The sequence below is a fragment of the Mus caroli genome, unplaced genomic scaffold (genome assembly GCF_978045245.1).
Source record: "Mus caroli unplaced genomic scaffold, Mus_caroli_1 scaffold_6, whole genome shotgun sequence".
In the NCBI taxonomy this organism is placed as follows: Eukaryota; Metazoa; Chordata; class Mammalia; order Rodentia; family Muridae; genus Mus; species Mus caroli.
In genome coordinates this window covers 7,674,171-7,695,677 of record NW_028227261.1, presented here as the reverse complement: position 1 = coordinate 7,695,677, position 21,507 = coordinate 7,674,171, and the positions used below count along the sequence as shown (strand labels likewise).

The 21,507-nt window shown below is 50.6% G+C and overlaps 1 protein-coding gene across 1 annotated transcript in view; it reads left to right on the top strand.

Moving 5' to 3' along the window:
- The window catches only part of Ciroz (ciliated left-right organizer protein containing ZP-N domains), a 33,402-nt gene extending 15,263 nt beyond the window's left edge, over positions 1-18,139 (top strand). Inside the window, exons 5-12 of the mRNA XM_029475860.2 lie at positions 574-717; positions 6,222-6,260; positions 8,390-8,527; positions 9,036-9,120; positions 10,110-10,306; positions 10,541-10,664; positions 15,584-15,774; positions 16,264-18,139. Of these exons, the coding sequence (XP_029331720.1) occupies positions 574-717; positions 6,222-6,260; positions 8,390-8,527; positions 9,036-9,120; positions 10,110-10,306; positions 10,541-10,664; positions 15,584-15,774; positions 16,264-17,355 (2,010 nt within the window). The 3' untranslated portion in view covers positions 17,356-18,139. The remainder of the gene's footprint in view (positions 1-573; positions 718-6,221; positions 6,261-8,389; positions 8,528-9,035; positions 9,121-10,109; positions 10,307-10,540; positions 10,665-15,583; positions 15,775-16,263) is intronic.
- Positions 18,140-21,507: the final 3,368 nt, after the last annotated feature.

Below are 21,507 nucleotides of genomic sequence, written 5' to 3'. Positions count from 1 at the left end.
GGGACTAAAGGTATACACTACTGCTTCTAGTTCTGCCCTACCCCACCCCGACTTCCCTAGGTTTTTCTATGTCACAGAGACCTGGCTGTCTTAGAACTCAATCTGTAGACCAGGCTAGAACGACATGCTGAAACTCTATTGTAGAAATGGCCATGGCTGCTTGCTTAGTTGCTGTGCCTCAACTGCCTCAGCTGTAAAATGGGTCCAAGGGAGTCAATGAATGGGAGTCAAATGGGAGTCAAAGGAAACAGGCCACCAACCAGTATGGTTGATGGGACCAGTCAGGGATGATGGGACACAGGCTGCTGTGCTGTCTCTTTAAGGTTGATCTTCCTGAAAGGTATAGCAGTCCCCCCAGCCCCAGGAGCTTCCCCTGTTGGGGACTGCACTGTCACAGGCCAGAATCTGCCAAGGTTCCCAGTCCACAAGAGCCTTCCACTTGATTCTTAGCTCTTCCACGAGACAGGCCTGCATTAATCATACCCACTGCGAATAGAGGCCGACCTATAATTGTGGCTTATTAACTGCATTTTCTTCTCTTATTTGTGTGTGTGAATTCTGCCTGACTTCCAGAAAGCAAATTACAGGTTGGAAATCAGAATGTTTCAAAAAGGGGCGAAAAGGTTGAAGCAGAGCGATCGCTACATAATGAGGTGTCCCATGATGGTGGCAAGGCTAGGTGAACAGAGCGTCCGTTGTCATCCCTCATTCATCCAGGTAACAGCCTGGGAAGGCCCAGAAGGGCACCCCAGGTGGTAGGGGGGCATCCTGGGTTGGCTTCCCTTCAAAGGCCCAGGTCGATGGTTGTGGTTCGTGAGCCTTGAGACATAGCCTAGCAAAGCAGACAACTAAAGACAGGGGATAGGACCATTCTCTCTGGGTCTCCATAGTGTTGGCTGGCAGCCGCCTTCCACTGTGACCAATGAGGCCTTTGTCAGGATGAGGGACGGGGTGAGTAATGAAGTCTCTGAGGCTGTGTTCTTCATGTCATCCAACAAGCATCAAACCAATATTTGTGTTTTTCTCTTTGGAATAAGGGATGTTGCTGGCTTGGTCCTCTCTCTCTCCTTCCCCTCTTCCCTACCTCCCCTGTGTGTGTGTGCGTGTGCGTGTGTGTATGGGTATATGTGTATGTGTTCATATGTGTGAGTTTCTCGTGTGAGTCCCAAGGACAGTGGGAGTCAGAGGACAACCTCAGGTATCAGGTCTCGCCTTTCACTTTGTTGAAGACAGGGTCTATCATTTGCAGCTCCATGTGTCAGGCTGGCTGCCTTCAAACTTCTGTGGAGCCTCTCAACTCTACCTCCTTCCTCTCTTGCTGAAGGAATGATGAGATTACAGACTTCAGCTACTACATCTGGCTTATGTGGGTTCTGGCGATCCAAATTCAGGTTCATATTTTTTTTTAGATTTATTTATTATTATACATAAGTACACTGTAGCTGACTTCAAACATACCAGAAGAGAGTGTCAGATCTCATTATGAGTGGTTGTGAGCCACCATGTGGTTGCTGGGATTTGAACTCAGGACCTTCGGAAGAGCAGTCAGTGCTCTTACCCACTCAGCCATCTCGCCAGCCCCCATACTTTTTTTTTAGAAAAAGATTTATTTATTGAGTTCATATGAGCATGCTGTCTTCAGACACACCAGAAAAGGGTGTGGGATCCCATTACAGATGGTTGTGAGCCACTATGTGGTTGCTGGGAATTGAACTCAAGACTTCTAGAAGAGTAGCCAGTAGCCAGGCAGTGGTGGCGCATGCCTTTAATCCCAGCACTTGGGAGGCAGAGGCAGGTGGATTTCTGAGTTCGAGGCCAGCCTGGTCTACAGAGTAAGTTCCAGGACACCCAGGGCTGTACAGAGAAACCCTGTCTCAAAAAATCCAAAACAAACAAACAAAAAAACAGCCAGTGGTCTTAACAGCTGAGCCATTTCTCAAGCCCCAAGGTCTTTAGATTTTTGAGGCAAGTGCTTTATGCAGACAACAATTTCCTCAGCTTTGAGGTCTCTTTTTTTAACCTAGGTCATGTCATGATTTATAGACATCAGGACTGGGGGTGGGGGTGGGGGTGCTTACAGTCCCAGGTTCCATCCCCAGCAGTCAGGAGCAAAGGATTTCAGATATAACATCCCAACTGGAGAGAGCACAGGCCTGTGGCATATTCCAGCTGTGTGTTGTCATTGCCTGGTGGCATCCCTGAGCTCAGGTTTCTCTGTAGCCTTGGAAAAGAGAGACTAGACTGGGGGCAGGGGAGGGTTGCAAACCCACAGCAGAAATGCATGTGGCAGACACAGAGAGGGGGAAGGGATGGACCCAAGCGTTCATTTCCTCAGAGCAGCTTCTCTTCCCACCTACCCTGCTGTGTCAGCCATGGAAGTCGCATGGAAATGATAAACTTTGTGTCAGGCATGGAAATGATAAACCTTGTTGTTTATCTTTTCGGTGCTAAGGATGGAAGTCAGGACTTGGCATCTATCGGGCAAATGCTCCACCACTCAACCATGCCCCTGCCCTGCTTTGCTAATGCCAACATCTCACAGTAGGCAGGAGGTGCTGTCTACAGCCCCATTTTATGGAGTGGACAAGTAGGCAAAGAAGTGGGAGTTGCCGAGGTCTCATAGCAGGTAGTGGCAGAATGGCTCTATGAGCCTGAAGTATAAGGGCCCCTGGTGAGCTAGAACAAGCCCTTCAACGAGCCGCTGTTTAAGCTTGGCCCAGCCTTATTAGAGTTTTCAGCCTTTTGAAGAGAGACAGGAAATCCATAGTTGAATGTAAAATTACGTCATAAAAAACTGACTGTGTGCTGGGAAAGTAACTCAGTGGTAGAGTGCGTGCCTAGCATGTGCGGGGTCCTGGACCCCTCAGCAAGGGAAGACTGTTCACTTTATTCATTGAACAGTGAGCAGGTGTTCACTTATTTTGCTACAAGGGTCTCACGTATCTCAGGCTGGCCTCAAACTCACCATGTAGCAGGACCTGGAACTTCTGATTCTCTTGCCTGCATCTCCCATGTGCGAGGATCAGCAGTGTGACACCACACCTGGTTTATGTGATAGTGGGGATTAACGTATGGCCTCGTGCTGAGGGAACACTACCCAAGGAACCACATCCAGCATCCAGAAATTTTAACTTTCATTTTGTAAATACCGTGTGACCAAACAGAATGGTGAGTTTAGATCAGGGTTTGATGGTGCACTTCTGGAATCCCACGTGCAGGGGGTTGAAGCGAGAGGATTGTAAGTTTGAACTCAGTCTGGGCTACAGAGCAGGAGCCGTCCAGCAAGTGGCTGAAGAAGGTGCTTGCCACCAAGCCTGAGCTTGATTCTTGCAACCGGCAAAAAAGGAGAGAAATGAGTTGTCCTCTGATCGACCGTCACACACGAACCATGGCACGCACATATATATCTGCCTACACAATAAATAAATAACCCAAACATCCCCAAACCCCAAAAGCCCAGTTTTGCCTGATGTCATGAGAAAGAAGGAGAGGAGGGGAGGTTGGAGGGAAAGACCAGCTAATGACAATCAACTTCATTTAAGAAGCATCCGGATACACGTGCCAAATGCCGGGCTCTGCGCTGGTGCCAAATGATCAGATCTGAATGGACGTTAGCCTTGCCTGGGGAGGGGCATACAGTTCCACTCCTATCTTTGTTCTGGGCTTTGAGGTGAGAGTGCAGAGGCTGGGATCCCACCTCTGTGCTTGCTCCCTGCATCTTGCCTCTGGACTCCTCTGCTGCTCAATTTTAAGGAGCAGTGCCTGAAGTAGAATGATGTTTAGGTCCCGTTGTTGTCTTGTCAGGCAGGGCATTGCTGTTCCTTAGAGTCACGGGCCTCATCTTAATAGTCATGGGGCGTGGGTTTGACAGTCTGGGGCTGGTCACGTCTCTTTACACTGGCCTGTAATTCCAGGAGCAGCTGCTAGGGGGACAAGGTTGCCCGTGTCATATGACATTTCCCGGAGGAAAGCAGATCTGGTAGCCAGCCAAGCACCCACTTTGTCCCTTTTGACCTGCCCAGATCCTTAGCGTCCTTCCACAATGTAGATGTTGGAGCCTACAATAACCTCATGCCCCTGAGTAGAGTCGCAGAGAATCCGCTGCACCGGAGCAATGGGTCTCAGGTGCCCCAGGCTCCTCCGTTTCCCCTCCCCCGTCATAGAACCTCACCACCTCATCGAATTGACTGATTCATTCCTGGTGGCTTCTGCAGCCGCTTCCATGGCTGCACCTTGAACTTGCATTAAGTTTTAATTAAAGCCGTTACACCAGCCTTGCCCTTGGCTAAATGCAGCTGTGGGCACAGAGCACATAGATATTTAATACTCTGCCTCTCCCTGCTGATGGCACAGGGTGCCCAAGGGTGTACCCGAGCCATGCCCTGCACACAGCGATCTGCGAGCTTGCTTAAGTGTGCCCACAAGCCCCGAGCGGGAGGCTGCGCAATAACTATTCATTGCCCTGGGTTAAGTGTGCCCAGGGGCACCTGTAAACTCAATGCAGTGATTAGCGATTGCTCCCAGAGAAGACTACTCGAGGTCCTGCTGAGTGTCTGCTGGCCCTAAATATAGTCTGCCTGTGGCCACTTAAAGGACATGGTGGGTTTAGACTGTGCGCTTGATCCCACTTCCTTTTGTTTCTTTACACAAAATTGTTCCCTCCGTGGAAAAGCCCAGCCTCTAGGGCTGCCTTGTTGCACTAGCCCCGAGGTGTAGAGACAGGAGAGAGGCTTTGGTGGCTGCCCTGGGAAATGTGGAATCCCTTTACCATCTCACCAAACCTCAGATGTCGTTCCCATTCCTTCCTCTCTGCTCCCAGAGTGAAGTCAGTACCCACAAAGGTGAGGAAATTACAGGCTCCTTGGGGGTTGTGCTGAGCACCGTGGGCAATGGTAGGGGCAGGCGGGTGTCTCTGAAGCCAGGGGCAGCACAGCTAAGGTACTGACCAGGCTGAGAGGATGGGGGGCTGGTATCCCCAACCCTGTCCACTCTACCTGTCTCCAGGTCTGAAAGAATGGATTCTGTACACGTGGTGGAAAGGGGTGTGGCCTTAGGTGGGAGAGTTGTGATGGCTCATTAGTCTTTTTGGACCCAGTGTTCTTAACTTTCACAGGTGGAGGGGAGGGAGTCGCTCTCTGTTAGCCTTGGTTCTGTCTCTTGTCTCAAGTGCCCTACCCATGCTTGCAGCAAAGATAAAGGGAGTGGGAGTGGGTGGAGGCAGTGGAAGGGGAAGAGGTGAGCTGTGAGCTGCTCTGTGGCTAAAGGCACTCCCACCCACGCCTGACAACTCGAGTTCTGTGTCCCGGACCCACACAGTGGAAAGAAACAGCTGACTCCCTTCAGTGGTCCGTGGACCCCTGCACACGCACACTGTGGCAGGTGTGTGCCCCCCCCCATGCTGACATAATAAATACATAAATAATGTAGTAAAGGAAAAGGAGATAGGAGGACAGCTGGGCTCAGGCAGGTCCCTTGGCCACACCTCGAGGCTCAGGTGCAGGGAGAGACCAGCTGTCTAGGATTGCCCGAGACCATCCTTATTTTAGCATTGAAAGTTCTTTTTTTTTTTTTTTTTTAAAGATTTATTTATTTATTATATGTAAGTACACTGTAGCTGTCTTCAGACACTCCAGAAGAGGGCTCCAGATCTCGTTACGGATGGTTGTGAGCCACCATGTGGTTGCTGGGATTTGAACTCTGGACCATCGGAAGAGCAGTTGGGTGCTCTTACCCACTGAGCCATCTCACCAGCCCCGAAAGTTCTTCATTGGGGGAAAATGGACATGATTGGGCATTCGAAGCATGGCGCCAAGGGCAAGCACACTCTTGTATCTTTTGTTTATTGGAGTCTGTAGGGAATGGGGAAGAAGTGGGGGCCTTGGGGTATGATGAGGCAGGAGGACCTGAAAGAGGCCTGGGACCCACCCGACATCTTGAACAGCAGGGCCGTGCAGCACACACACACACCCTCCACCTTGCCAGCTGTGCTCTGTGCTCCAGCTGCCCTGATGGCCTGGCTCAGGGCAGCAGCTGAGGTGACATTTCCCTGGGTCTGTTGACACTTGAGTCCCAGAACATAAATGATTTTCTTGTCTTAATGAGCAAACAATCAGGGCAGCCCAGCTCTCTCTCTCTGGATCCCTGCTGAGCCAATTGCCCAGGCAAAGGCTCACTCACTTTTGCCCACAGCGCACAGCTGTTCCTTCCTCTCTGTTCTGCAGGTCTCTAGGCCCTGGCCTCCAAGGACTGATGCTGGACAGGTAGGTGTGGTAAGGGTTCACTGTTCTGAAGGGTTCTGCTAGGCTCTGAGGCAGGAGGGTGTCACTTCCATGGCCCCTTTGTGGAGAGTGTCCATGGACAGTAGTGACCTTCATGGGTCTGGGTTTTGGCAAAACTTGCTTCCCCTATCCTCCATGCATAAGTCTGAAGCTGTCTGAAAAAACCTGGGGGAATTCTGCTGGGGTAGGAAGTCTCTGGGTCCTGCTGTGCTAAGATTCTCTCTGTAAGGTCCCCAGTGGCAGGCACTGCCCCTTTGCAAGGATACCCATTCCTGTAGTGCACAGCTGTTGTCTCTATTTCCCTCTCTCTGATTCCCCTTCTCTCTCTTCCCCCTCTTTGGTTTTGAGACAGAATTTTCACTAGGTAGCCCTGACTGGCCTGAAATTCTCTATGTAGAACAGATTGTACAGAGGTCCATTTGCCTCTGCTTCCTAAATGCTTCAAAGGTGTGTGCTACAACGCTCAAACCTCTCCCTCTCTTTTTTTCTTCTTTTCTCTCTTTCTCTCTCTCTCTCTCTCTCTCTCTCTCTCTCTCTCCTCCTTCCTTCCTTCCTTCCTTCCTTCCTTCCTTCCTTTCTTTCTTTCTTTCTTTCTTTCTTTCTTTCTTTCTTTCTTTCTTTCTTTCTTTCTTTCTTTCTTTCTTTCTTTTGGTTTTTCGAGACAGGGTTTCTCTGTATAGCCCTGGCTGTCTTGGAACTCATTTTGTAGACCAGGCTGGCCTCGAACTCAGAAATCCACCTGCCTCTGCCTCCTGAGTGCTGGTGCCAGCACACCTGGCTCTACTTTTCTTTTTTTAAAGGTAGGGTCTCATGTAGTCCAGGCTGGCCTTGAATTCACTAAGTAGCTGAGGATGACCTTGAACTTGTGGTCTTCCTGTCTCTATCTGCTGAGTGTCAGAGAGGGAATCGGGTCTCTCCTTCTACACATGCCTAGGTGGCTAAACTCAGCTCATAAGGCTTGGCAGCGAGGAGGTCCCTTACCCACTGATGGGTGTGTACCACCATGATTGTTTTGTTTTGTTTTGTTTTTTTTAACAGCTCAGGGGAATCAAACCCAGGGAGTGCTAGGCAACCATCCATTCTTCCACCGGAGCTATGCTCCACCCCAAGTTTTTGTTGTTTGAGACAAGGTTTTTTTTTTGTTGTTGTTGTTTTGGGTTTTTTTGTTTTTGTTTTTGTTTTTTGTTTTTTGAGACAGGGTTTCTCTGTGTAGCCCTGGCTGTCCTGGAACTCACTTTGTAGACCAGGCTGGCCTCGAACTCAGAAATCCGCCTGCCTCTGCCTCCCGAGTGCTGGGATTAAAGGCTTGCGCCATCATACCTGGCGAGACAAGGTTTTACTATATAGCCCAAACTGTTTTTTAACTCATGGGAAGCCCCTCAAGCATTTGGGATATGGGTGCGAATCACTGAGGCACCGGGCACTGGCTCTTCCTCCCAGTCTTAGGTGTTCCCATAGCCACCTGGGAGGAGCCAGCCCCTCTTCCCCTCCAACCACTTTGAGTCTCTGCATGCCATTCATTCCAAAGTCTTCGCTGGACTGCCCTGGGCTGCAGTGTCCTTCCTCCTTGCACCTCTTTCATTACCAGACACCCATCTTTATTCAAAACACCAATTGCTATCTTCCTACTACAGGGTGGCAATGAGAACCCAGGACAATAGGGTGCCCACCATGCTGGCCTAGACAGTACATAGGCTGAGAGGCTGACCCTGCTCTTTGGAGCATAGCATGTTCATTTGTGTTCTAAGCATCCCTATAAGAGGTCTGCTCCCCTGAAATATAAGGGTATCAGAGTCTCTAAGTAGCTGCCACCATACCCCTTGGCCTACTGATCTCTCCATGACCTCATTATCCTCCTTTTTTTTTTTTTTTTCAAGACAGGGTTTCTCTGTATAGCCCTGGCTGTCCTGGAACTTACTCTGTAGACCAGGCTGGCCTCGAACTCAGAAATCCGCCTGCCTCTGCCTCCCAAGTGCTGGGATCAAAGGTGTGTGCCACCACTGCCCCGTGCCATTATCCTCTTGAGTATCCTCCAAGTACCCACGTTCCTTGGCCCAGAGTGACCATGTCTCCCTGGTCAACTGGATTGTGACTTTGCCTTATCTCTTCAGACACCATGGCTGCTGTCCCTTCGAGGGGAGCTGGTGGCTTCTCTGGAGGACGCCAGCTTGATGGGATTAGAGGTGGATATTGGTGCCACCATGGTCACCATCCAAAGCCCAAGACAAGAACTTCTTCAAAGGCAGGAGGTCAGTGGTGGATGGCAGGCAGGTCATGCCAGGCTTGAGGGAGGGCTCTGTAGCCTGGCACCCCAAGGAACAGTTTGTCATGCTGAAGTGACAATTCACGTGTCCACCTGTGAGGCTGGACAGATTTAGGCAGGCGGCTTTGAAAATTGGGCCCCATTAGCGTAAAGTGCACCGCTCGGCAGATGAGGGGCTCCGGCAATCATGTATTCAGCGAGTCCTGATCATGGTGGCAGGAGCGTAATTACCATCTCTTTAAATAGCCCAAAGTTGCCGTGGAAGAGGAGACGGCTCACATGACACTTGCTCCGAGCTTGCTTCCTGCTAAAAATATCCTGGCTAAATAATATTTCCTGGTTGCACTGGAGCAACAGGCCCTGGCCTGGAGTCTGACTCTTGGGGCTTTGTTCAGAGATGAGGTGGAAGGTAGGGTGGATAGGCAGGGCACTTACGGAGGGAATGGGCCTCTGGAAGGAACAGTGGCCACAGGGGGACCTTCCTGCTTCCCCAGGTGTGGAACACCTCCCTGGAGCTGCTGCCATTGTGGCTGGTGAGCGGTTCCTATGCCTACTCCTTCGAGGCTGCGTGCCCAGTGGGTAAGACCCAGGGGTGCCCCTAATGCCCACCTCTCTGACTTAGGCACTGTCTGTCACTTCTGTTTTCTCTCCTCTGCTAACCACCTTGCCCCCCTACCCCAGTCTGCCTCCCCTTTTCTTATCCCCAATCCCGGTGCTGGGAGGAGTTTGAGGGGGATGCTAGAGCAGGCTGACTGGTATGTAGAGTGTGACTATGGACCGATCTATCTTACCAACCTGGGATCTGGGAACTTCTCGGGCTCCAGGCAGGTTCTAGGGATGCTGAGGACAAAGATAGGAAAGGATCTGTGGTCTTATTCTGCACGGCTTAGTTAGAGGTGATACCCTCCCTTCTGCACTGCCAAGAGACCAGGACTCTGGAAGTACTCTGCTGGCCTCTAGGGGATTTAAATTCTAAAAATCTCACTATGCAAAGTTAGACAGACCAAGAGCTTTGTCCCGTGTGGGTAGATGAGAGATGAGGAACCCTGCAGGTTTGATTAGAATTTTATCATGAAATAAGTTTCAGAATGAGAACTCTGGGGAGTTTGGGGGGCCTTGGGAGAATGTCCTTGCCAAGTCCTTATACATCTCCTGCCCTGTTGGTATTATTTGAAATATCTTTATTTGGAGACAAATGCTTTCATTTAGCAACTGCAGAGCTGGCTCAGAATGTCCCCGTGAGAGGGCTGACACGACAAAATTCTCACTAGTGTGTAAACAGCTGATGAGCTGTGCTTCCTGACAACGGCTTATAATGGAAGGAGCACCAGGCAGGCTCATGGAATACAGTCTCAGAGAGAAAGGCCCTCCTGCTTTTTTCCACTGACCTTCCCAAATGACAGCATCCTCTGGGAGCCAGGCAGGGTGACCTTTTTCTCCCTTCTCTTGTTTGTCCATGCAAGCATGGTCTTGGGACCAAGTCTCAGTGTCTAAATCAATTGAGGAATGTGTGGGGCTGGTAGGCCCTGGTGTCTGTAACCCGTTTTCCAGGTCACGTGTCCTTCCAGTGTCTTCCCAGCCAGGATCGGAGATCTCGGTTCACATACCCAAGCAGAGACTGGGTCTGGTCAAAAGAGGATCCCTCGTTGAAGAGTCTCTGAGCCCCAGGTTCCTTCAGGTACAGCAGACTGACACCTTCATGGTGGCTGAGGACAGAGACTTTGTGATTGTCAGCATACCGGCAACGAGGCTGCTTCAGGACCAGGTCAGTGTCCTGAGGACGCCTTCATGCTATTCCCTCTGAGGCCGCCTGCTTGGGCTACAGTTAGAGCCAGAAGTCAGAAATGCAGAGAGCGGGTCTTTGGGGGCTGGCTGGGAGGTGGCCTCTCAATTCATACCCTAGAGGTTCAGCTTGGTTTTGGAGGTGGCCCCAATGAGGACAGCCATAGGGCATGGGTACAATCTTGTCACATGTAACCCGTGTCTTGCTGCCCTACAGCCATGCCAAGAGGCCAGAGAATCCCCGGGGACACAAGCTTTCTACAGGGTAGACCTGAGCCTGGACTTTGCAGAGATGGACTCCCCAGTACACTGGACAGTAGAGAACTTTTTCCAGTGTGTGGGTAAGTAAGGAACCCTGAAAGTGTGCCTGCTGGTTACAGGCACGTGCCACACAAGGTCGCATTTCCTGCCCTGGGTTTGTTCTCCTATGATAGATTTTCATTCTCTGGATGGGAGATGCAGGCAGCTTAGTGATTCTGTCAGGCATGCTGCTGGAGCTAGCTGGGATAAAGAGAGGCCTGGGTACCGAATGGGGAACAGGTACCCACCCGGCTGTGGGTGGAAGACGGGACGTGCTACAGCATGGGGCTTTTAAAAACATTTATATGTGTGGGGTTTTGCTTGTTTGTTTGTTTTGTTTTTCAGAGATGGGGTTTCTCTGTGTAGCCCTGGCTGTCCTGGAACTCACTCTGTAGACCAGGCTAGCCTCAAACTCAGAAATCTGCCTGCCTCTGCCTCCCAAGTGCTGGGATTAAAAGTGTGTACCACCACTGCCCGCTTATGTTTTTGAGACAGGTTTCTCTGTGTATCCCTGGCCATCTGGAACTCATTCTGTAGACTAGGCTGGCCTGGAAACTCAGAGATTTGCCTGCCTCTGTCTCCAGAGTGATGGGATAAAAGGCATGCGCCACCACCACCCAGCTTTTGTTTGTTTGTTTGTTTTGCTTGCATACACACACGTCTAGGTACATATGTGTACCTGGTGTGCATGAAACCTGAAGAGGATTTCTGATGGCCTGGAACTGGAGCTACAGATAGTTGGGAGCTGCCGTGTAGGTGCTGGAGCCATCTCTTCATACCGCAGCTTTTTCTTTCTAACAAGGGATCTGGCGATCTAAACTCCGCTCCTTATATTCTGTGTGGCAACCACTTTACCCACTGGCCTCTCCTCTAGTCATTTACTTTTATTCTGAGACAGAGTCTTATGTGGAGCTTTGGTTGGTCTTAAACTTCCTCTGCCACTCTGGTACTGGGTTGGCAGGCATGTGTCTGCCACTTCTCTGAATGGTACCAGAGGTTTTGATTTTGTTTTGTGAGATAATCAGAGACTCACTTGGTCCAGGCTGTCCGTGAACTCACCACCTAGTCAAAGGTCACATAGAATTTCTGGTCCTTCTGCCTCTAGCCCACAAGTACTGGGATTACGGGCATGTGCCACCACATCTAGTTTATGAAGTACTGGGGATCCAACCGGGAGCTTCATGTATATTTGGGCAAACACTCTTCCCACTGAGCTACATCCCTACCTAGTTCCCACTTCAGTCACTTTTCCCCCAATCTGGAACATAAGGGTCTCAGAGTCTGTCACAAACACTGCTCTGGAAAGTGGAGGCTCAGGTGAAGGCCTGGTCTGTACCTATATGCCCCATTTCCATTTTGGTGTGTCCTGCCATCTCTGTGTGGGCTTCAGTTCCTCAGGTCAGTCAGTGCCTCAGACGTCTTAGCCCAAAGCTTTGCAGTGCATCCTGCATCCATGGGGATGCCAGGTAAACACTGTGTGTGCGAATGCCACACGAGATGCTGCGACCCTGTCTTGAAGCAGGGGGTTTTTGGTGAAAGCTGCGCTACCAGAAAACCTGGTATTCACACGTGCAAAACCACCAGGAGCAAAACCCATTCGAATCCAGCACAAGGAAATACACATAATTCACAAATGATGTCAATCACTTTCATCTCAGACTTCCTAACTGTCCTCAATAGAAGACAGACGGAAAGGAGATTGAACTCAGATGTTAATAGTGCAAGAATGCCCTGTTACCAGGATATGATGTCTCGGTGCTGCATAAAAATGTAATTATATTCAGAACTATATTTAAAGATTAAAAGGGGGACTGCCTACCACATCTAGCCCCAAACTCGGAATTAGAAACAAAGACAAAGCCAGGATGGGTTGGGGGGGCAGGGAGGGGCGTTAGGACGGATCACGTTCTAACCCGTCTGCTAAAAATGGAAATATTTCTCAAAAGTTTTTGCATGTTTCGGCGCTTTTGTTTTAACAGATTCCTGCGGCACTGATATTGATTTTGAAAGGGAGGGTTGGAACGCTACCCGGCCAGTATGCAGTCAGCGCTCAGAGGCCACCAGATGGGGGGGGGGGGTGTCTCTCCAGCAGCCTGTGAGCGGAGATAAGAGACTTCTAGGGAATCTCTGGGAGGGCAGGTGGTCTCAGTGGGAGGTGCCAAGCGTGAGATGGACTTTGTCCTGGCCTCTAAAGGGTAGGTAGGATCTTCACAGGGAGATAATGAATAAAATACCAAAATAGCAACAGCAATAAAAACATTTTAGGAAGATTTTTTTTCCTCCCTGGGAAGATTTACACTGGGAAAGAATGTTCCCTTTCTGGTTTTATTAATTTCATATCAGCAGCCGGAATGAATCTCTCTCCTCCTTGGTCCCCAGCGCACCTCCTCTGAACCTCCCCTGCAGTTTCTAGGGCTTTCTGTTCTTTTTATAGTCTCTGCGCCGAGTTCCTGACTTCCCCTGCAGTCTGGAAGCCTAGAGATCAGGAGCTGCTGTGTCTCCTGTAGTTTTTCTTCTCCAGCTTTCTCCATCTTGCCTTTAGTAACTACTTAGTGAGTGCTTGTTAGACCCAATTTTCACCAGGGATTTTCTTTTTTTTTTTTTTTTTTTTTTTTTTGTTTTGTTTTTCGAGACAGGGTTTCTCTGTGTAGCCCTGGCTGTCCTGGAACTCACTTTGTAGACCAGGCTGGCCTCGAACTCAGAAATCCGCCTGCCTCTGCCTCCCGAGTGCTGGGATTAAAGGCGTGCGCCACCACGCCCGGCTCACCAGGGATTTTCACAGAATGCTTTTCTTTTGTCAATATGTGATTTGTGAGTTACAATATGGATGGACTGTCCAAGTGCCTGTGGTTATCCTTTTAGATTTCTTCCTCTTCCTCTTCCTCTTCCTCTTCCTCTTCCTCTTCCTCTTCCTCTTCCTCTTCCTCTTCCTCTTCCTCTTCCTCTTCTTCTTCTTCTTCTTCTTCTTCTTCTTCTTCTTCTTCTTCTTCTTCTTCTTCTTCTCTTCCTCCTCTTCTTCCGCCTCTGACTCCTCCTTTGTGTGAATGTTTATTTTGTCTGCACATGTGTCTATGTACCATGTTTGTGCCTGGTACCCTCAAAGTTAAAGAGGTCACCAGATCCGCTGGAACTTACAAACTACAGGTGGTTGTGACATACCACCTGGGTGCTGGGAACTGAACCCAGGTCCTCTGAAAGAGCAGCAAATGCTCTTAACTACCAGGCTGTCTCTTCAGGCCCAGGTTACAGATTTTTTTTTTTTTTTTTTGGTTTTTCGAGACAGGGTCTCTCTGTATAGCCCTGGCTGTCCTGGAACTCACTTTGTAGACCAGGCTGGCCTTGAACTCAGAAATCCACCTGCCTCTGCCTCCTGAGTGCTGGGATTAAAGGCGTGCACCACCATGCCCCGCTGATTTTTTTTTTTTAAGTCTCCCTCTTTCCCTGACAAAACCAAAACCAAAACCAAACCAGTGTTTAAGAGCAACTTAAGTGTTTCAGAGGCAGCTCTTGAGAGCAATTGAGTAAGTGGGGTGCCCAACCCTAGAAAAGAAAGTCGATGGTAGTGTGTGTGTGTGTGTGTGTGTGGCTATAGTCATCTTCACCTTCTGAAGTTGAGGTGAATGCTAGGAAAATGGCTCAGCAGGTAAAGGTGCTTGCTGCCTAGCCTGACAGCTCGAGTTCGAATCCCCACACCCACAAAGCAGAAGGGAAGAAGTGACTCAGGCAAGTTGTCCTCTGATCGCTCGTGGAGACGTATAAAATGTACCATGTGTGCTTCCCGGAAATAAAACTTTTAAATATGCAAATGAGAGAACCTGGAGGGAAGTGTCCATGGGGTCAGGTAAGGTGTATAAACCAGTGAGGGTCTGGACTCCCAGGGCCCAGGGTGAGGGTGATATGGTATGGGTGGAAGCAGCAGGAGCCATCAGACTTCCCCAGAAGAGACAGGCTGACTTCTCTAGAGATGCGACTGAGAGGTTTCTTGTAAGGAGGTAGATCACAATGCCATATCTGTTCATTTTTCCACGTGACGCTGATTACAGAAAGTGTTCACTAAGAGCTGGGCGTGATGCCCCATGCCTGTGACCTCAGCTTTGGGGTCCGAGACAGGAGGAAGGATGGTGAGGTCAAGAACAGCCTGGGCTACATATGGAAATCCGGTCACAAACAACAACACAACAAAATGGCTACAAAAATCTCACCATTTTAACCAACCTACAGCCTGAACCAAGAATGTTGAATGACTATAGCCTAGGCCTACAGATTAGGAGTTGCTACATAGCAGATCCAGGGAATGCTACCAGCATCTGGTACCCAGAGGCCAGGGATGCTGCTGGTCATCTTAAAATGTACAAGATGCCCCACCCCACCGGACAACATGGTCTGGTCTAGAACATCAACAGTATTTGGGATGACTAACCTGAGAATGAGTGGACAGGGAAAAATTACCCAGTTCTGGTTGATTCCTGGGTTGGGCCAATCAGTGTATTATACCTCAAAGTAGGAGAGGGCTCTGTGCTGAAACCATTGGGTAGCATCCAGGCTGGTCTTTGCAGAAGTGTGGATTTATGTATTCTAAGTTTGTTAGTTTTCGAAAGGGAGTCTCAAGTCCGGACTGGCCTTGAACTTGCTATTCCAGGTTGGCCTTGAACTCTTGATGCTTGGTCAACACTTTGCAAGTTGCTGGGGTTACAGGCATAATGAAGGTGTATGCCATGAAGGCTCTTGCATGCTGGGCAACCCCTCTGCCAACTTAACTACATTCCTAGCCTATACCGGTTAAATGTAAAGGCCCGTGAGAGTCAGCTGTGAGACAGCTCCTATCTCAGTGGTGGGCACTGACCGCCAAGCTTCCGCTCTTCTCGGAAGGGGATGGATGCTCACGGCCTTCATGGCTGGCGTCAGGAAGACTTTCACCTCGTTAGGGGGGAAGGCTGACCTCTGCTTTCCATTTTGACAGGACCAAGGGAAGAGTCACTTTTCTCAACAGTCACACCAGGGACTACCCTTCCCACGCTGTCCCCTGGATGGGAGACTACACCGGCAGAAACGCCACCTGCTGCCTCTCCCCCGCTCCAGACCCCACGGATGGCTGTCCTGGAGGAGCCCCCTCAGCATTTTGTGCACCAGTCTGCTAAAGAGTCCATCAAGGCAAATCCACAGTTGTGTCCTCTGTGTGATGTTCCCCAGCCAAGGGTCTGGTCCCCATGAGGCAGGGACAGCCCCAACTTGGCCTAAGCCCTTTCTTACTCTACCGGCCATTCAAGGACAATCGCACTGCCGCCCTCTCCAGCCACTCCCCACTAGTCACACTTCTTTCTTAAGCTCAGAATGTTCCCCAGGGAATGTGGGGGACCTAGAGTGCTCCCACCTAAGGGCAGACCCTTTCACCTGTCTTCTCTGGTTCTCAGCCTTTCTGTATCGTGAGGTGTGATCTGAGAATGCAGCAGTAAAGACAGCAGCTGTATCCACACACAGAGGTCAGGAACTGAGGAGCGCCTGGTAGCAGGAATCCCAGAGGCAGGGCTAGAAGCCCAGCCTGAGGCTAGCCGGACCCAAATCCATTTCTGGGCTGAGGTCTGCAGTGTGGCCAGGGAGGGCCGTAGGCTTTTATTTCTAATGCCTTTTCTCTCTCTGCAGCAGGAACTGGCAGGAGCATCTATGCAAATTACCCGACCTGCAGGAGGAAGCTGGGTGTCCATGGCTTCCCCTTCCTCCAGTGCAATGCAGGAGCACCAAGGTCCTCAGACTCCTCCAGAGAAAGCAGACTTAAGTCCACATCCCCAGACTCCGGCTACACTCTCCTCAGAACACACTGAAGTTTCCCAGGTTGGCCCTGGCCCCTCACATTCCGTTTTCCTGGCTCCCAATTCCCTGAGCACACATTTGTCTTCAGAAATAACTTCTCCTCCGTGGCCTTCCTGGCCATCTGATGGGCCCCCAATGCTCCTGAGTTTTGAACCATCTGTTAAGCTAACTGAAGTTCCAAGAGCTACGAGAGCTGGTCAGGACTCTGTTCAGCCATCAGGAAGTCCCTTCCCACCGGGAGAATTGTCAAGCGAGACTGTGAATTCAACAGAGTCCACTGAGCCCATCCCGAGGGAGCCTGTCCACATCAGAGAGGAGTTTCCGCCATTCATAAACTCCTTCATGAGCAGCCTGGCTGAAGAGAGGTTGATTTTCCACCCTGACCCCAAGCGACCTCAGGAGAGACCCATAGTCAAGGCTGGGGAACCTTTGCAGAATGACCATGGTCCCTCTGGAGAGGAGACCAGGCACTACCTCGACCTGTCAACCTCAGAACCAAGCCAGGAAATGAAAGAGCTGGGGGTGGATGCCACATTCACCACCTCAAGAAGGAGGCAGCCAGATGCCAGGGCCTATCTGGGGACCTCAAGTCCAGAGCTCACTGGGAGGCCCAGGGTGGGCACAGCAGCTCTCCAGACAACACTTCCCAAGGGCCTTCTGGCTTCCACTTCTGAGAGGCCTGCAGCCCCTTCTGAGGGAGCCCTACAGCTAGAGTCAGCACCTTCGTGGCCTGAGGGCTGGCATGATCTGGGGGCTGCACACACAGCCAGTCCCCTGTCTTCACATACCCACAGCCCTCTGGTTCCTACAGAAGTCATGTTTCCCGGCTCTGGTGAGCCTGGAAACACCCTCCCTGGGGGTCAGGGGTCAGTGGAATCCAGGTTGGCCTCCACAGCTGATAGCCATCAGTCTCCTGAGCTTTAGGATGTGCGGAGAGGTGCTCTGAGAGGCCCCTGTGCTGGAGACTTCAGGGCTGAGTCCTAGGAGAGTCCAGGGAGGGGAGGACCAGAGGAAAGGGACGTGGTTTGATATGCTCACATTTCCCTTCAGGAAGCCAGCTGGAACAGGACAGGAGCCCTCGGCTTCCTTGAGCTGGTCCAGCTATGCTTTACATCTTTCTCTGTTAGATCTGGGAAGGCATCTGGGCAGGATGCTGGCCCTATAGCTGGGCCCACCCGTGTCTAGGGCTCCGGTCTTCACTCTAGTTCTACAACCTTAGCAGGGCACTAGCCTTTCTGAGCCTTAGTTTCCCCATCAATGAATGGCAATGATATTAACTCCCCCACAGTGGGTTTATTGATGGTGGTGGTGGGGCGGTTTGTGAACAAGGATCACATAAAGTGTGGAGCCCTGCCCAAGTGTGCCAGGAACCCCAGGAGAGGGGGACAGAGTGACACTGCTTTGCTTTCTGTCCATCACATCCGGTGGTTTCTATGGCAGCAGCTGGTTCCCTTCTGGCTTGGCTAGACCCACTGACCTGCAGTGACCCAGAGCTCCCAAACTCTGTGGCCCACAAGCCCAGCTGTGGCCAGGCATGGTGACCTGGGCCAGAATCCCACTCAGTGCTTCCTTGAGAGGGCAGTGCGGTGCCCTCCCCACCCCCCACCCCCAGGCCGACCTGTGGCTGGAAGTGGGATTTGAAATGCAGCCAAGGAGAGGAGGCCGGCAGCAAAGCCAGCCCGGAATGCGAGCTAAATAAATAAATAAATAATCAGGGTTGTCTTGGCTGATAAACGGTCCCTACCTCGAAGATGACTTCTCCCCGTGCGTGCCCCCCTTCTTCCTCTTTCTCCGGGCAGATCCATCCTAGGCAGAGGCTTAATAGCCCCATTTAAGGCTTTCCCTTTTCACCACTGAATTGAGCTGCTTCTGCCATTACAAGGTTTTCAGCTTCTCTCTGAAATCAAATTACTGACTCCATTTAATTTTTTAAAAGCTCACATGATTTCCCTTCTTGAACCCGAACCGTGACTCCAAGGCCAGCCCCCTCTCCAGGCGCATCTCCTGTGGATAACCGCTGCCCAGGGATGGTGGCCCTCGTGCCAGGGCAAGCCTGACACTTAGAGGGGGAAGCCCACAGATGGTAGCCCAGGTCCCACATCCCGGACACATGGCTGAGTGGTCTTGGCTTCCCCTGGGAATGTGAACTCACAGGAGTCCAGGGAGCCCACGTTGACATACTTTCACAGGACAGTGAGATCAGTGGTCAGAGCCCAGCCTGATGCTCTAGGCTCATGATCATTCTGCAGGGCCCCACCCTGCACTGCCACCATGTGTGTTCAGGACTACATCCTTTGACAGATGTTCATGGAGCTGGTCCTCTGTATCAGGTATGTTCCAGCTTCAGGAGGTCCTCTACCTCTAGACAGAGAAAAGTCCTTTATTCTTTTTTTTTTTTTTTTTTTTTTTTTGGTCTTTTGAGACAGGCTTTCTCTGTATAGCCCTGGCTGTCGTTGTAGACCAGGCTGGCCTCCAACTCAGAAATCTGCCTGCTTCTGCCTCCCGAGTGCTGGGATTAAAGGCGTGAGCCATCAAGCCCGGCAAGTCCTTTATTCTTGTGAGTGTGTGTGTGTGTTCTAGCAGTGGAGATGTAATAATCGCACGAGACAATTCCAGATGTTTCCCAGTGCTCTGAAGAGAACCAAGCAAGCATCTGGGTCAAGGGTTGCTTTGAGTGAGAATGTCAGAAGGCACCAAGGTGAAAGAAGGTCAAAGGCAAACTCCGAAAGAGCCCAGGAGTCAGGCGTAAGGTATGGTGTCACAGGCCTGTGAGCCCAGCGCTCCGGATACTGACACAGAAGGCGCTAGAGGCCATCAGGAGCTGCAAAATGAAACCCTGTCTCAAAAATAAGGTCAAATAATCCCTCCCACTGGGAAAAGGAAAGAAATATCTAGGTGAGGTCATCTAGGCCGAGTGACAGAAATTACAAGGGTGCCAGGGAGACAGAAGGTCACTGGAGACAGCATTTAAGCAGGATGTTGTGGAAGCCCTGGAGGGTTTGAACGCCTTGAAGGAGGCTGAGTTTCCCTCTGACCTCAGGGGGCAACGTATGCCTTTAGGAGACAAGTGGCCGTATATGGATACTTTACAAAGGGGGCCATGGCTAAATGGTTGGTCAGAGGGGCAAGCATGGGCACCAAGAACCTGGAGAACAGGGGCTGGCTGGTTCAGGACTTGCCTGCTCTCCTAAAAGGAAAGCGACTCCAGGTCTCTCCTGCATCACTCAGTTCCGTGCAGTTCCTGTGTCCTAATGATGCATGAGATGTGGCTGGTAGGAGAGGGGCTATGCCTTCCGTCTTTCGTCTCCACCTTGGTACAATGCCACCTCCGGGAGTCACTTGTGTCTTCACTTTCTCTGCCACTCACCCCTCTTCGTCTCCACTTCTTCAAGGCCACCTAGCTTTGGGACATCATAGACCAGGGCATGAGCACATAACCCAGAAGTTCTGTGAACCTTGGGCTCTTTCCCAAGTCCTGAGTGTGTTGTACCAACCTGCATCCTTGGACACCAGACAAAGGGTACGGAGTTAGTAAAGTCATCAGGCCCCATTGATGATAGAAAGAGCTCAGCAGGCAGAGAACTCGCCTAGCATAAGGCTCAGGGCTTTGATCCCCAGCACAGCGGTGGTACACATCTGGAATTCCAGCACACTTGGAAGTTCAAGCTCATTCTAAGCTACATGGCACATTCAAGACCAGCTTGACATAGGTAAATAAGACTGTATCAAGCCGGGCATGGTGACGCACGCCTTTAATCCCAGCACTCGGGAGGCAGAGGCAGGCGGATTTCTGAGTTCGAGGCCAGTCTGGTCTACAAAATGAGTTCCAGGACAGCCAGGGCTATACAGGGAAACCCTGTCTCGAAAAACCAAAAAACAAACAAATAAGACTGTATCAAAATAAAATAAAATAAAATAAAATAATCGCTATGAATGGTCCAGCAATTCCCAGGGCAGGAAGAGGCTAGGCCTGGGCTCTGGATGCTCTTCTCAGGCAGAACAAACAATAGGCAGCCATTTCTTTCCCCTCAGCTAACTCTCCTCACCCTCTCAAAAGTGGGAAGTCTTCTTTAATTAAAAAGCGCTCGGGGGTTCCATGCAGAACTCCTGTTCTCTTTTAAGACTTAACAACACTGACTTTGTGGCCCCTCCTACTCTTGATGTACCAGGGCCAGAATGGTACCCATGACCAATTCTGGGGCTATGGCAGGCATACTCGTGAACATCGTCTCTGCCTTGGGGACATCTAATTTTCTTGCCGAGACCTCCCAGGTCTTGCAAGCAGGCATCTGTTTATGCCTGACACATCTGTGTGCCGTGACATCTTGGAAAGGGGTTCTCTGGGGTTGGGGTTGGGGGGTCTTAGCCAGTCTAGGCTATTCAATGTGATTAGACATCATTTGGGTCCCTTGGGTTCTAATCTTCTCCTCCCCAGAGTCTTAGCCAGTACGCATACATACACTGTACTTCTCCCTTGTCTGTCCTGCGCAGCAGTCAACACAGCCAGAAAATCCCTGGGTTTGCCTCTGTGAGTACCAAGCCTGTGGCCCTGGACTCTCAGATGTCCTCTGCTTCCCGTGATGGCTTCCTGTCACAGCATACCCTTTTAGCGCCGACTGCAAGTCTCTGTTGGGTATTTGAATCTCACTTAAACTGGAACTGCACTTATTATCAACTCAGTAATTCTCCAGATTACCGAGTAACCGAACTCCCGATCCTCTATCTTCCGAGTGCTGGGATTACAGGCATGAATGGCCTTGCCATATGTCACTCATATAAGGCTGGACATGGAACCGGAGGCATCGTGCATGCTAGGCAAGAACCCTACCAACTGAACCATGTCTCAGGCCTATCTCCTCTCCCCAGTCCTCCTTTTTCCTCTTTGGAGACCCAGGGTGAGCCATTCCACACCCCAGCACTGTGCCTGTCAGACTCCAGTTCTCATAGTGAGGTCCCCAGCCAGCAATGCCTACATTCACTAGAAACACAAATCACTAGGGTGTTTTTGTTTTTGTTTTGTTTTGAGACAGGGTGTCATGTAGCCCAGGCTGCCCTGGAACCCACTGTGTAGCTGAG